A 16,131-nucleotide genomic window follows, 5' to 3' on the forward strand; every position below is an offset into this window, starting at 1 on the left:
GTCAAGGTACCTTAATCTGGCACCAACTACAGAGGGTTTGACCTGATAGTTTTTAGCACAAACACTACTTATTAGACCATTTAAATAAACGTTTGCTTTTAGAAATATATTTTGAAGTATTAATTTACGAGTATCTTTAATTTACTAACATCGATAAGATTTAGGCCATAGATTTATAGATAGGCCTTCAAAATAGTTTTATATATGCGCTATTACAGATAATTCACACAAATAAATCACAGATTTCTAAATGCAAATAAATTAGATTATTGTATCATTTGCAGCTGGATGCAGGCAGCTCAGGATCGTGATGTTTGTAACTCCCTACAAAAGACTATGTCGTACAGTATACGCGGTTTAAGTAGTACTAGTAAGTAGGAAGGCAAAGCCTAGAGGCCCGTCCCCCCCCCCCCTGATTTACGGGAGAAGAAAACCCACATATCATCACTGACGACACTGAACTTATCGCAAGGAGCCGCTGGTCACTGGTTTTGTGTATGAAATTATCTACAAAAGGCATCAAAGTCAATCGGATGAAAATACACCACACTAAACACTATCACTTTATGCCCGGTGAGATGGCATTCTCAATTCTCACTTAAATAAATTTTAGAAGGTAAGAATCCTGGTAAAGACATCTCAAATACTTAAGTAACTTGGAAATTCATTTGTACAGTTCGCCTTTAGTTTGCATAACTGTGAGTTATTATGACTCTCTGTCCGTGTATTTATCTGTGTCACGTATATTTTTACTACGCAATGGTTTCCGTATATTTTAAAATATAATTTGCTGTGAAAATTAACGTTCTGATTAGCTAAAAGGTCATAAATATTAACATGATACAATTAATAAAACTAAACGTTTGAAATCATAGATGTGTAAATCCTATAGTGGTATATATTTCGATATGAATTTTTAGACATAAAGTGGGTATCTACTTCGTTAGTCCAAATTGTTAGCCTTCTTGGCTACGGATCATTATTAAGGTCTAGGATTTGAGTCAAATTATTATCTAAGTACCAGCGGCGAAGACTCCATATAAACAGATTCCCGTCGGGTTACCGTTTAAAAATCCATACATACTAGTATTTAACATTGCAATGAATATTGTTTGTACGAGTATTATACCTACTATTTGAATATGAGAAACCATGTCACGCGGTATGAATTTCCTTTTATTAACCGACTTCAAAAAGGAGGAGGTTCTCAATTCGGTCGGTATATTTTTTTTTTTTTTTTTATGTATGTACACCGATTACTCAAAGACGCCTGGACCGATTTCAAAAATTCTTTTTTTGTTCGAAACGGTATAGTCCCCATTTGGTCCCATTGCCATCATGACAAGATCTGATGATGGAATCCTGGAGAAATTGAGGGGAACTTTCGAAAATTATATGGGTGTCTAGTGTGTTCGTGAACTTTTCCATTTAGTGCCTTTCAGAAATACAAAATTATGAAGGTTTAAAATCGATCTGATGATGGAGTCATAAAACAGACGAGGGAACTCCTTGGCGATTTACAGCAGTTACCTTGTGTTTGGGCTTGATTAATTCGTCTTAATGAGAACTTTCCACATAGATAGGTTGTGACTGTCATTTAGGGGTTTGGTGATGAAGACCAAGGACAATTAAGGGAACTCCTTAACAGTTTACAGTAACTACCTTGTGTTTGGCCTTGATTAATTCGTATTGCTGAGAACTTTGTACCAAGATGGGTTGTGACTGTCATTAGGGGTCTGATGATGAAGACCAAGGTCAATTAAGGGAACCCCTTAACGGTGTACGGTAGCTACCTTGTGCTTGGGCTTGATTAATTTGTATTGCTGAGAATTTTGTACCAAGATGGGTTGTAACTGTCATTAGGGGTCTGATGTGTTCGTTTGAGATAAAATTTTACACTAAAAATGGAAAAATAATAAAAATTTTAATAAAAAAAATACAACCGACTTCAAAACCAAAAAACGTACCCAGTAAACTAAAAAGCGAAAAATAACATCATAATATGTTCTACCTGCTGATCAGTATGAAGGCGGTGCTTAGCCGGTGTTGTCTTGATTTAAGCCATTTCTGACAGGGCCACATGAAACATCACTGTCTGCAAAATCTTAATGGCTTGAATTAATACATCACCGGCTTAGCACCGCCTTCATACTGATCAGCAGGTAGAACATATTATGATGTTATTTTTCGCTTTTTAGTTTACTGGGTACGTTTTTTGGTTTTGAAGTCGGTTGTATTTTTTTTATTAAAATTTTTATTTGGGTTACCTTCAACAATATTCCAACCTCCGCCACTGGTAAGTACCTACTTTGTTCTTGGCTTTTTGCTTAATAAAAGTATATGTGATATTGTTTGTTTAGTTTTTGCTAGACATTATATTAAGCATATTATTTATCTCTATCTATAAATGTCTTTAAAAATAGTATTTTTTTGCTTTTGTTCGTAAAATAATCTATATATTTACTAATATTATAAAGCTGAAGAGTATGTTTGTTTAAACGCGCTAATTTCAGGAACTACTGGTTCGATTTGAAAATCTCTTTCAGTGTTGGATAGCCCATTTATGAAGCAAGGCTAAATGCTATAATATATTATCCCATTACTCCTACGGGAATGGGAACCACGCGGGCGAAACTGCGCGGCGTCAGCTAGTATGAAATAAACGAGTTACAACTTAACTTAAAATCAGGTGCAATAGCTACCTCCTATCAGCCGTATCAATGATACGGGGCCCCCGGACTACAGGCCCCTCACGTGTGAAAGCAAAAATGAGTACAATCTTATTTAATTTGTTGCTCCTCGGAGAAAAAAAACATATAAAAGCTAAAGATTTCCCTGATTTGCCACTTGTATACTAGGCCCCCCAACTAATTTTGATACAGGGCCAAGGATCCAAGGATACAAGGATTCAAGCAACCAAGGATACAAGGATCCAAGGATCCAAGGCAAGCCACTGCTAAAAATATTTTTTTTACTAAAAAATATTTTGATAACATATTTCTTTTATTTAATCACACATAAGACCATCAAAAGGTTGTTGGACATAAAAGCCTAAAAATAAGCGGCAAGGAATGTCGACGGTCGACCTCGGCCATCCGGTCGAGATGATACAAACCGTTCCGAGAACACGCCAAAATCAAGATTGTATCGATTCGAGATTTATCTAAAATGCCTTTCTCTTTATGAGTAACAGGTACACGTGTTACATCTTTCTGGAAGGGATTTTATGACGTCATCGCCTGAGTTTGTAATTTTAAGATGGAAGTTAAATAAATATTGGCGTTGCAATTAAAAGATTAAAAAAAAACATACCGATCAACTTAAGAACCTCCTTTTTGAAAAAAAAGTTTAATATTTAAGATTATCAGAAACTTCATGTTATCGCCTACTAATATTATAAACGCGAAAGTTTGTATGGATGTTTGTTTGGATGTTTTTTACTCATAACGCCGCTACTACTGAACCAATTTGGCTGAAATTTGGAATGGAAATAGATTTTACTCTAGATTAACACACATGCTACTTTTCATCCCGTAAAAATTCATGGTTCCCGCGGGATTTGTGAAAAACTGAATTGCACGTCGAAGTGGCGGGCGTCCGCTAGTAATAAATATTTTTAAAATATTTGTAGAAAGAAAAAGAATTGAAGAATACTATTAAGTATCACATGTCTCAAGCGGTGAAGAAAACCTGCATACCTTTATCATAATTTGTTTGGGGGACAAATAAAACCAACCAAATTACTACATTCATTTAATTTGTATTTGAAAAGTGATTATTAATTACTGTTTAGAGACTTAAAATTACTTTTATAACAACGATTAATATATATTTTTAATAAATAATATTTTAATATAAAATAATAAATTCAAAATGACTAGAGAAACAAACGTAACAATAAATAGTAACATAGTTTAAAGGTCACTTAGTAGATAGGTACTCGAATTAGGTGACAAGCTTTTATTTAACTTGGTCTTTTAGTACGAATTAACTTAACACGGCTAGTATGATATTTTTTTTTTTTTTTTTTTTTATTCTTTACAAGTTAGCCCTTGACTACAATCTCGCCTGATGGTAAGTGATGATGCAGTCTAAGATGGAAGCGGGCTAACTTGTTAGGAGGAGGATGAAAATCCACACCCCTTTGAAATCCAAATTTCCAAATTGAATCCAAATTTGTAGTGTGTTTGTTTGGTAGCCACTAGTCAGAGTGCTTAGTCGGAGTTTACCAAATAAAATCGACGACGGCACCGTCGCATAAATCGACTACACGTTAACTTTACAGTTTACGTTAGCAGCTTGAGTACGAGTCATATTTAGCTTTTTACGTTACGTAGAGTTTGCTCGTTTGTAAACGAAGTTTATGAATGATTGTTTACGTTTACGTAGGACATACCGTGGTAGCTAAGTTAGAAACATCTTTTTTCCTTTTTCTTTTTTTTTTCTTTACAAGTTAGCCCTTGACTACAATCTCACCTGATGGTAAGTAAGTGAGGAAACAGTCTGAAATGGAAGCGGGCTAACATGTAAGGAGGATAAAAATCTACACCCCTTTTCGGTTTCTACACGACAGCGTACCGGAACGCTAAATCGCTTGGTACATCTTTGCTGGTAGGGTGGTAGCCACGGCCGAAGCCTCCCACCAGTTAGACCTGGACCAATTAAGGAAAACTCAATCGGGCCAGCCGGGGATTGAACCCAGGACCTCCGTCTAGTAAAATCTCGCATACTACTGCGCCACTGAGATCGTCAAGGTACCTTAATCTGGCACCAACTACAGAGGGTTTGACCTGATCGATTTTAGCACAAACACTACTTATTAGACCATTTAAATAAACGCTTGCTTTTAGAAATATATTTTAAAGTATTAATTTACGAGTATCTTTAATTTACTAACATCGATAAGATTTAGGCCATAGATTTATAGATAGGCCTTCAAAATAGTTTTATATATGCGCTATTACAGATAATTTACACAAATCACAGATTTCTAAATGCAAATAAATTAGATTCTTGTATCATTTAAAAGGGTTTGCTGAAATATCGCCAGTATTCGATAACGGTTCTATGTGCGCTGTAACATGGTGCGGATGACAGTTGCCATATGACGTTCATAATACGCACTATTATCGTGAATCGCGGATAACTTTCTAGAGTAAAACGTACTGTCACCTGCACCATGCTACAGCGGACGAACTGTAATATTGGATTGTTTTATAATTTTAACACTGAGAAATTTTAGTTCTCCAATACTGTTAAAATATTTAAATAAATATAACTAGTTATGGTGCTCTTTCGCAGCTTAGTACGGACGTTGATTAATTTGGAATTGCTTTTACCTTTTACATATATAAAACATAAAATATATCTTTTAACATTTAATTTTTGTCAAAAAAATCACTAAAAATAATCAATGCTAAATTTTTTACTTACTAAAACTCTCACAATTCTAAATTAGTGACGTCACTAATCAATAAACTTCTATTTTTTTAATATAAATATAAAACAAAAGACAGTACATAATATTTAAAAAACAAAATATGTAAATGAGTCAGCATTCCTATTATAAGAAGTAGGTACCTAATAATAATGATTTTGGGGGCAATTTTTTAGGATACTTTAGTTAAAACTATAATATATTTTTGGTCTTTAACAGTTTTTTTGGTAATCCACAAACATCTAGACATTTATTTTTCTATGAATATAGATTAGACGTGATAAACATCCAATGTTATTTAGTTATTTGTGAAGTAAACGTTCCCTCTTCTTTTATGCATTCTTCCGAGTAAGGAACCATGTCTGCATCGGTTCAGCCTTCCCTTTCATAGAGACATGGCCACGGTAGGTTAGCTCAAACTGCTCATCGAAGTTATCATCCCTCATCAGGTAACTGCAAACATTAAAAAAAATAAAGTTATAATAATAGATAGTTATAATTATCCTTAATATAAAATAGATAGTTATTACGTAACATGCGTAAACTGCTTGTTCGGAGATCTGAAAGTTAACGCCTCATTGTATGTATGGGTAAGTATGAGTAAATATATTCTTAGCAGAAGCTTCAAAAAAATTAAAAAAAATTTAAAAAATAAGAAAACCAATGTTGAACAAAAGGTCATTCACAATATTTTGGCAGGACAGCTTAATAGCAAATCCAACTGTAACCAAAATAAGAAACTAGAATGGCAGAGAATGACCTTGAGTGTAAACGTTGTGTGTAGGGTTTTAAACCCTACACACAACGTTCACAAGTGTCAAAGTCAAAGGTTAAATCCTGGGTTAACCTTTGACAGTTAACAAACACTCCTGTTTTCCACTCAAGTCACTCTCACCGGCTACCCCAAGTAACCCATAAAGAATTACACAACAAGAACTGTAAACGGTTCAAACGCACGAGCATAATGGAGCCGACCATACGACGAGCACCTCATATCGCAAGTCGTTCCTGCCAACCGATTGCTACCCCTCTCTAAATCCCTGAACCGGCGCGACTGGCCGTAGCGTACTTGGTACTCGTAGTTTGCTATAAGCGTTAGTGCCTGTGATATTGAATGCGCCCATTCCGAATTGGGCTGGCAGAATAACACGTTGCAGTATTCCAACAATAATTGGCCGCTTCTGTACCTGTCGTGGTCGATTTGACGACAGCTAGACTGTAGCTTTTGCGACCACCAACGAGTAGCCGTGGTCGTCACCGCCTAGTGCACCCTTAGACTGTAATTAAATCTAAGAAAAAGTGTCAAAACAAACCTGTAAGTATCCTCGCTGACGTTGATAGTGCCAGGCACGCCAGTTGTCTCGCACCGGCTCGTCAGGTTAACAGTGTTGCCGAAAAGACAGTAGCGCGGCATGCGATGACCAATCACACCAGTCACCACCTCGCCAGAGTGGATACCGATTGTTATTCCCTGAGAGGATTTATTTTTATTAAAGGTAAAGTGGCGGGGCACAAAGTTGCCGATGGACGTTCGGGTCCCAAAGTACTGGAATAGCAACCCCACACTAGAAAAGGCAGTGTTGGTCGACCACCCACCAGGTGGACTGACGACATCAAGCGAGTCGCAGGGATTACTTGGATGCAGGTGGCTCAGTATCGTGATGTTTGGAAGTCCTTACAAAAAGCATATGTCCTGAATTGTACGTCTATCGGCTGATATGATGATGATGATGATGATGGTGATGATGATGATGAAAGTTAAAGGGCCGGCCAACAATTCCCTCAAAGAGAGGCAAGTGGTAACAGTGCCTTGATGGCGGTAATCACTAAACGTCTTTGCTCGCCATATAAGCAATAAAAAAAAGTATTTTAATTACCATATTATTTTACTTAATAGGCTCCTACAATAAATAGATATCATCTCTCTTATAGGACAGGGGGATTTGGAGCGTAGTATCTGGGTAAAATCTAATTATACGCAGATAGTCAATTATTTCAGCGAATCCCTGCGACTCGCTGGGACTCCCTAGGATTCGTTGGATGCAGGCGGCTCAGGATCGTGATGTTTGGAAGTTCCTACTAAAGTTCTATGTCCTGCAGTGGATGTCCAACGGCTGATATTATGATGATGATGAGTCAATTATTGTGATAGTTCGATGGATGGATGTTTTTTTACCACTGGTTCATCATCCACAGTGACGGTTCGCGACAGATCCATCATCTCAAGTGCGAGGAGCGAAATGTGCTTAGCATGCGCCACTTTATACTCCGGAAGGCCAGATACTGCCATGTATTTGTCACCAACTGTCTCCACCTGAAACCATTGTTTTTTTAAACAAAGAATATGTTTTGGGCATAACCAACATGGCGCAGATTTACAAGACAGAGGTCGTGGGTTCGATCCCCGGGTGGGTCGATTGAGGTTTTCTTAACTGATCCAGGTCTGGCTAGTGGGAGGTTTCGGCCGTGGCTAGTTACCACCCTACCGACAAAGACGTATCGCCAAGCGATTTAGCGTTCGAGTACGATGTCGTGTAGAAACCGAAAGGGGTGTGGATTTCATCCTACTTTTAACAAGTTAGCCCGCTTCCATCTTAGATTGCATCATCGCTTACCATCAGGTGGGTTAGTAGTGAAGGGCTAACTTGTAGAGAATAAAAAAAAAAAGATTTCATGGACAAAAAATACTCAATATTTCATAACGCAAATCAAGAATAAGGCCAAGGATCTCGTGTAAGTACTAAAACCAAATAGAAAAACTTCTTGACCAACGAAACCTTACAATGAGCTAAGAGTATATTGCCACAAACCTTATAAACGTCAGGGTTTCGCTTCGGATCAGTCAGCACATCAAACGCTGTGTATAGATCGTTGAGCATCTTCACTATCTTCATTGCGCCTTTATGGTCAATGTTTCTGGCGCAATAGTTAGCGAAACCCACGATGCCACTGAAGAGAAGCGTGACGGGGTCGTATCGGCGAGCTGGCACGGGGCGGCGATGACGTAACTCAGTAGCCACGCTGATTGGCAGTACGGAGTATAGGAGTCTGAAAACATCACAAAATATGTTTTATGATCATGATACTATTTATATATAGGTTTTTATTTTGGAAATATCCATGGTTACCACGGAATTAGTGAAAAATGGAATTCCATGCAAACGCAGTCGCGGCCATTCGCTAATCACTAATACTATTAAAGCGACAGTTTGTGTGTGTGTGTTTGTATGTGTAGCTACTACTGAAATTATTTGACTGGGATTTGATATGAAGATGCATTACACACAGAACAGCTAACGCTAAAAGCAACGCTTTGTATGGATTAACCTATTATGGGTTCGAATCCGGTCCGGGGTATGCACACCCAACTTTTCAGTTGTGTGCATTTTAAGAAATTAAATATCACGTGTCTCAATCGGTGAAACATCGTGATGAAACCTGCATACCTGAGAATTTTCTTAATTCTCTACGTGTGTGAAGTCTGCCAATCCGCATTTGGCCAGCGTGGCAGACTAATGCCTGATCCCTCTCATTCTAAGTGGAGACTCATGCTCAACAGTGAGCCGAATATGGGTTGCTAATGATGATGATAAACTGGTCAGAACTAAATAATATGTAAGATTTTAAATACCCACCTATCAGTTTTTTGCTTCTCCGTCTCCAACTCTCGGAAGGTTTGCTGAAGCTTATCAGTGAGGACCTCCAGGTTTTGGGTTAACTTGTAATCAGCTTCGAATTGCTCGGACATCAGCACCAGGTCCCTTGTAGCATCGTGAAGGGGGATATCCGAAATGCATAGTCCACGTCTACAAAAAAGCCTTTAATTTTTATTTTATTGATATTGATAATGATAATTGTTATCGCCGCATTGCAACGACTTGCAGTACGGACGGCTTCAGTGTGCTCGTGGCGTTGGAGCCGTCCACATTTCTTGTTGTGTAATTCTTTATGGGTTACTTGGGTTAGGCGAGGAGAGTGACTTAAGTGGAAAAGGGGAGTGTTTGTTAACAGTCAATGGCGCCTTTAACCCTACACATGCCGTTCACAAGTGCGTGACTTCACTCAAGGTCATTCTCTGCCATTGTAATGTCTTTTGATTTCAGTTTGATTTGTTAATTAAGTTGTCCTGACAAGTGTTGTGAATCATAACCTTTGTTTGACATTAGTTTACTTATTTTTGTAACCACTTCTGAGTCAAATAATCATAATTGTTTTGAGGCCTAAGACTATTTGAGATATGAACTTTAATAGGGCAACAACTTCATCATACCTACATATTTCGACCTATTATTACATCGTATGTAGTTTGTCACAGCAATCATTTTCGTACCATTTCTACATTGGTTCAAAAGGTAACGGGGTACATCAAAAACTAAAAACATTTTTCGGGCTACGCCGCTAGTCTTTAAATTCATACTGTTAATTTTGTATACATTTGACTAACATGTTTTATGGCGATACCAAATTCTGACAAATTCCTCTAAACTTTACTTTTCTTTCAAACCAAAGCTGAAAAGGCATAAAGAAAGACTAAGAAAAGGTGTTAAAAAAACTTACCGTGTCAAATCATCAAGATTGGTAACACTGGGGTAACATTGAAAGACAACCACATCTGTATCTGGTATGTATAACATTTGACCCTGAAAAGAACAGTAAAGTCATAAACGCTTAAGCCTTACCCATACATATAGAATTTCAATGTAATACAAGCAACGATCGTAGCTACAATTAAGTCGTTGAATGTAGTGTTTAAATTGTAACATTACTTGATAACTTTGCTTGATAAAGGTACTCTTCAGGTACCTACCCAATATAATCAACATACAAAGGAAATTGCGAATCTTTTTCTGATTTTCTTTCATGCAGTCGTCGTTATCAATCCATATACGGCTCACTGCTGAGCTTGAGTCTCCTCTCAGAATGAGAGGGGTTAGGCCAATAGTCCACCACGCTGGCCCAATGCGGATTGGCAGACTTCACACACGCAGAGAATTAAGAAAGTTCTCTGGTATGCAGATTTCCTCACGATGTTTTCCTTCACCGATTGAGACACGTGATATTTAATTTCTTAAAATGCACTCAACTGAAAAGTTGGAGGTGCATGCCCCGGACCGGATTCGAACCCACACCCTCCGAAATCGGAGGCAGAGGTCATATCCACTGGGCTATGACAGCTCACGGCTTCTTGCAGTACCTACCTTTAAACGCAAAGAAGCAATTTCTTCATGAGGGTCAGTGACAGTCATTTCCTCTGCCTTCGTCTTCAATACATAAACAGTATTGATGTGTGCTAGAACATTCGCAAATGTCATTTCCAAATGCGGACGAACCTGAAATAAGATGATGAATAAAATAAAATCAGGTGTTACTTATCGGAGGTACATAATCTAGAATGAGTAGTTTAAAACATATAAAAGGTGCAGCCGAATCTCAATGAAGGCTAAGGATAGCTGCTTTCTTAGCATGAGAGTCACCTTGGAAGTCACAAAAAAATTCTTTATTTTATTTAATGACCAACAAGTTAGGTAGTCTAAAGTAGAAAATGATCGCCTTCCCATGATTCTTTCCAGGGATCCAGCATCAGGACTTCGGAGAGTAAACTTTCGGCATTAGAAGCATATTTATATGGGTACATACTCTTCATCTAAACCTATATCCTAAGGACGGTATAAGAAATCTGTGGGTGTGGCTTTACCGTCTCCAATACATCAGTGATCTTGCATCCAGGGCGTGTCACTCTAGGCAGCAGACGCGATACGGTGCGGCCAGCCTGGACTATGTTCAGCTCGCGGTCAAACATCAGGTGGAACGGAAAAACTCGGCAGAATGTTGAGGGACTGACTTTCGGTTCTGTGAATTATAAAAAGCTATATATTAGGATTAGTTTAATTTTTACTTCTGTCTAATAGGTATGCTAGGATTCTTTTTTTAAATTCTTTACAAGTTAGCCCTTGACTATAATCTCACCTGAAATGATGATGCATGATCTAAGATGGAAGTGGGCTAAATTTTTAGGAGGAGGATGAAATTCCACACCCTTTTCAGTTTCTACGCGACATCGTACTGAAGCGCTAAATCACTTGACGTTACGTCTTTGTCGGTAACTAGGCTGAAGCCTCCCACCAGCCAGACCTGGACCAAAAAAGAACCTCAATCGGCCCAGCCGGGGATCGAACCTAGAACCTCCGTCTTGTAAATGCACCGCGCATACCACTGCGCCACGGAGGCCGTCAAAAAGGATTAATTAAGATGGAGTTGCAAGATTAATAGGCTTACCAAGTGACAAAGTCTCAATCTCAGCAATCTCAGGTACGGAAACTCGCCCTGGAGTAGATGTCTCGGTGATGAGGAACTGGACGTGATCACACTCCTCTTTAGTCTTCAAGATGTCCACCTTTACTTCCGTTTTATGAAGCTTGCTGGTTACTGTCTGTAAAGCATACAATTTTCATGGTTAGCAGTATAAAGATCTTTTCAATCAATTTACTAATACTAGTAATTATAGTAGCTGTTAATCAAGAAATATAGAAAAGTAGTACCCTATCATGTCACTTGGACTAAGGCCTAATCCGTTTCATTCTAACAGGAGACTCGTGCTCATCTGTGAGCTAAATGTGGGTTGATAATTAGATTGCTCGTAACAGAATCACACGAGACAACAGCCCTATGTCCACCAATCGAAGCAGCATAGTCGAGGTACGCGGGTGTAACCTGACATAGTTTCTCCGATCTGAGAAGTTTTACTGAAAAAATTTTGGTAGAAAAAAAATATCAGTATTGTTAAGCCTGACCTGAGTCAAGACCGCATAATTCAAAGCCTAATGGTAGCCCATTATGCTTTGAACTATGAGGTCCTGACTCCTGACCAATGGACCAATAAAGCAGTCCCTTGTCATACAAAGGTTAAAGATTATGATGACGATGACGATGATGGTGAATGATGATGATTATGATGATATACACGAACCTTCACAATCCCGATGACAATATGTTCCAATCCAGGTCTATCGGAGTAGTAGTGAAGCACCAGGGCTCCGTCCTCAGGTCTTTCGGTACAACGGAACGATGGGGCCCGCATACCAGGGTACAATGTACCCAGATGATCGTGGAGACCATCCAAGTTCTGTTGATCAATATTTAATTAGTATAGGTTTTTCACAAAGGATTAATCTTCTACGTCATATCTCAATGATGCTATATTTTGCTGTAATGACAGTATTTAAACATTCAATTCACCACTTTTATTGAGTAGTTTTAGCGTGATGCTCGAATTACAAAAAACACGGACAAAAAATGGAAAAAAAAAATTTTTAGCTTTAGTATTGATTATATAATGCCCCCCCAACAAAAATTTTCAAAACATCTTCAATGTACAGAATGGCGCTAGTAGAAGGTAAGAAGGATAAGAATAAGAATCATTTATTTGCAAGAAACATTACATTTAGTTATACAAAGATGTTCTTATGTATTAGGTAACAATGTTTCACCATTAATAGGTATACAAATGTTTATTGTTAATTAATAGGTACTCTATGCCACAGTAGTGTTTGGTGTTACAAATGGTATAAGTAAAATCTCAAATTGCGAATAAATGTATAGAATTCGACCAATTTTATTATAAGTTATAGATAGGTGGATATAGATATTATTACCTGATTACCTGACATTTTGAAAGTGCTTGTAAACTATATGAATTTGAACTTATGTAGGTAAAAGAGTAATAAAGATATAGTATAGTTTTGCTTACCTGTAAGAAGTCGCGCGGTGTTGCACCAAGAACTTGAAGAATCTTGTCATAGCCAGAGTCTTGGCAAAATTCGAAAAATGTCATTCCGAACAGCTCTAAAATAGCATCTGCAGGTTTTTCTGAAAATTACGCAGAATATTTTTCTTCTTGTAAAGTTATGTTTCTTTTAAAAGCGAATGCTAATGGATAACTTAACAACTACGAATCTCCAGAACGCGCTATAAAGAGCAGTTTCTGATATTGCAACAACAAAAATGTTTATTTTTAAAGAAACATGGTGCTTTTCCTCTACTTCAAATTATAATACACTAATGAAATACACGAATACTGAATTTCAGTTTTTCACAAATCCCGCGGGAACCATGGATTTTCCGGGATAAAAGTAACTCTTACGTTGTTCATTACCCAGCCACCCCCTATCTTTAACTTTTTGTGACAAAACGTCCAAAACGTACAGTTTTCTTAAACAAAATTTATGAACCGATTTTGATATGATTCTTACCCAAAATCTCCACAGCTGCAGTGATCAGGTTGTAAGTGATCTCGTCTTCGTATATCTGTCGTACAAGGAAAGATCCCTCCATAGCTACTTCTGCCTTTTTCCTGAAAATGGAAATTATATTTTTTCAGACTGCGTATTTTCTCGAATAGTAAAAAATAAGTTTTCTTGTATTATATCACCATACCTTAGCAGACAGAAAATAATGCAAGTAATTAAGCTTAAAGTATAAAGTAAAATATTCAAAAAGAGCAATATTTTTTTTTCGGGTTTTGCTTGTAGCCAAAAAATGGAAACATCGTACATGTGTAATGTTAAGTCACTGTCATATTTACTTTAAGCAAGCATTTTGGTTTCTTTTGTAAGAAATTTTTACCTTCTCCTCTCCCCCAACTAATTTTAATCCAAAGCACGCTACGCCACTGCTTTGAAAGGTATTTAAAACACTTTCTACCCATGGGTGAAGGTCAATTCTAATTCAGATCTTTTACTACAAGTGTATTTATTATCGAATTAAGTTTAAACTCACTTGATCTTTTCCCATATTTCTTCGCCATAAGTCTTTGTCACCAACAACTCCAAGGCATAGTTTACAAAACCGTACTGTAATAAATTGTTAATCTTCCATTAATTTCATGCTTTTTAACTAAAATGCTTTAGAAAAAAGCGTATTATGAAGTTAAATGTAGCTCGATTTCCAACTCCCAAAATTTAAAATGCAACACTGCTAGAAAAAAGCGTCATGTTTTAAAACGCTGTCGTGTGAACATTTACTTGGGAATGCATTTGTCGTACGCTTAACTAATATGAATAAACTATGTCAAAATTATGCTGCTTAAAATGTTTCACGTAACCTATTTATTCATTATTATCATTATTTTAGAATAATCATGATTAGGTTACTTCATTATGTTAATTGTATTAGTCCATAATTAAGTTTTCTTAAATACTCGAGTCTACTCTCAATCTTTGTTTGGTTGTAAGGTCCAATATTTATATAAAAAAAAACATTTTAATGAAGTTTAAATCTTACCATTTTTAATGATTTTTGCCTGCGTTTTTAATCTGCAAAAAATAAACAATTGTTTTATTTTACTCATATCGTGGCATTTCTAATGTTTTTTGTACAAGCCTTTTACAGTAGTTTACACGCCAAAAACAGTCATTTCAACACAAGTTCATATACGTTTACAAGGGCTGAAAGTACCCTATTATTAGGCCGCCAAAGTCAAGGCATAATTTTCTATGCTGTTATAATGCGCCATCTATGAAAACTTTAGAAAACAATAGTGCAAAGGTTTTTAAATGGTTCTTTACTGAAACGTAGAAACATTACAGCTTGAGTTGAACATCACAGTAGATGGCGCTGCTAGCATTTTGCATGCGAAAAATGCACTGAAATACAATGAAAATATAAACTTATTAAAAATTCATTAAAAAATATTATGCTGAGAAAAAAAATTTAACCTAAGCTTTACATTTATATTTTTTGGTACTTAATGTAGAAGATTACTTAGGTACCTCCATAATATTTTTTTGTAAAAGGATTTATATATTTTTTTTTACTGTACCTACCTAATAAATTTTAAAATACTTTCTAATATTTACAATAATTTTATTATGTAACTTAGCTTTTTGATTAATATTAATTAACTTATTTTTATAAAATTACTAAAAGTTTGATCCTAGTTTTTATTTAATAAAATTAAAAGCTATGAATATTTTTACGACAAAATAAGAAAAAAGCCACCATACCTTTAGATTTTCACTTTTTACAAACAGATTTTGAAACTTCAACACTTTTCCGCACTGAAGCCATATATTTATGGTTACGTAGTGTTTGTTTTTATTTAGGCCGAAATTACACTCCCTAACGAAACTGCCCGCACCGAGAGCTTGGCGCACACTGCCGTGCCAATCACGAACTATGACAGATTATAATCACAAACTGTTCACAAATACATTTTTTTCGAATTTTAACAAATATAAATATAAGTTTATCTATAAATTAATAAATGCTGCAAAGTTTTTTTCATTAATTTTTAATATTTCAAGTGCATTTTTGTTATTTTAGATAGGAATTATTTTGGTGTAGGCAGCGCCATCTAGTAGAGGTTTTCCTAACTATTTGAATCCGTCAGATGTCACTAGCAGTATGATTTTAGTTCAAGTTGACGAAAAATAGAACATGATTAGACCACGAACAATAACAACAAAATAGGCTACAAGCTGAAACGTACCACTTTAAATTGTCGAAGAGACATAACAAAACAAACAAATTGTTTTTTTTTCAAATGCTTGGTTAACCATCAATACATAACATAAGTAAAAAAAAATCCAATTCGTAAAATGTTTTCAAAATTTATCGACACTAAAAAATAAATAGCAAGTATTTTTGAAATATAATAATTGTATATTCATATTGATTTCGCCATTTATTAAGTTTTT

General features: G+C 36.4%; 1 protein-coding gene across 1 annotated transcript; it reads right to left on the bottom strand.

Moving 5' to 3' along the window:
* Positions 1–3,740: 3,740 nt before the first annotated feature.
* LOC112049773 (guanylate cyclase soluble subunit beta-1) lies at positions 3,741–15,577 on the bottom strand. The gene is made up of 15 exons (XM_024087800.2): positions 15,439–15,577; positions 14,717–14,748; positions 14,213–14,286; positions 13,687–13,787; positions 13,185–13,303; positions 12,405–12,560; positions 11,714–11,867; positions 11,133–11,287; positions 10,636–10,767; positions 9,995–10,077; positions 9,073–9,243; positions 8,248–8,485; positions 7,614–7,751; positions 6,751–6,908; positions 3,741–5,890 (listed from the first exon to the last, which is right to left on the bottom strand). Exons 2-15 carry the CDS (start codon positions 14,717–14,719, stop codon positions 5,770–5,772), a joined length of 1,803 nt encoding a protein of 600 aa, XP_023943568.2. The 5' UTR covers positions 14,720–14,748; positions 15,439–15,577; the 3' UTR covers positions 3,741–5,769.
* Positions 15,578–16,131: the final 554 nt, after the last annotated feature.

Source organism: Bicyclus anynana, chromosome 23 (genome assembly GCF_947172395.1).
Source record: "Bicyclus anynana chromosome 23, ilBicAnyn1.1, whole genome shotgun sequence".
Classification (NCBI taxonomy): domain Eukaryota; kingdom Metazoa; phylum Arthropoda; class Insecta; order Lepidoptera; family Nymphalidae; genus Bicyclus; species Bicyclus anynana.

What these genes read in the sequence shown, in the direction of transcription:
- LOC112049773 (XM_024087800.2), bottom strand. An exon ending in GATTGAGACTTTGTCACTTG is followed by an intron (nt 11,288 to 11,713) that starts GTAAGCCTATTA and finishes TATAATTCACAG; the next exon opens with AACCGAAAGTCAGTCCCTCA. An exon ending in CTGTGGATGATGAACCAGTG is followed by an intron (nt 6,909 to 7,613) that starts GTAAAAAAACAT and finishes AAATCCTCTCAG; the next exon opens with GGAATAACAATCGGTATCCA.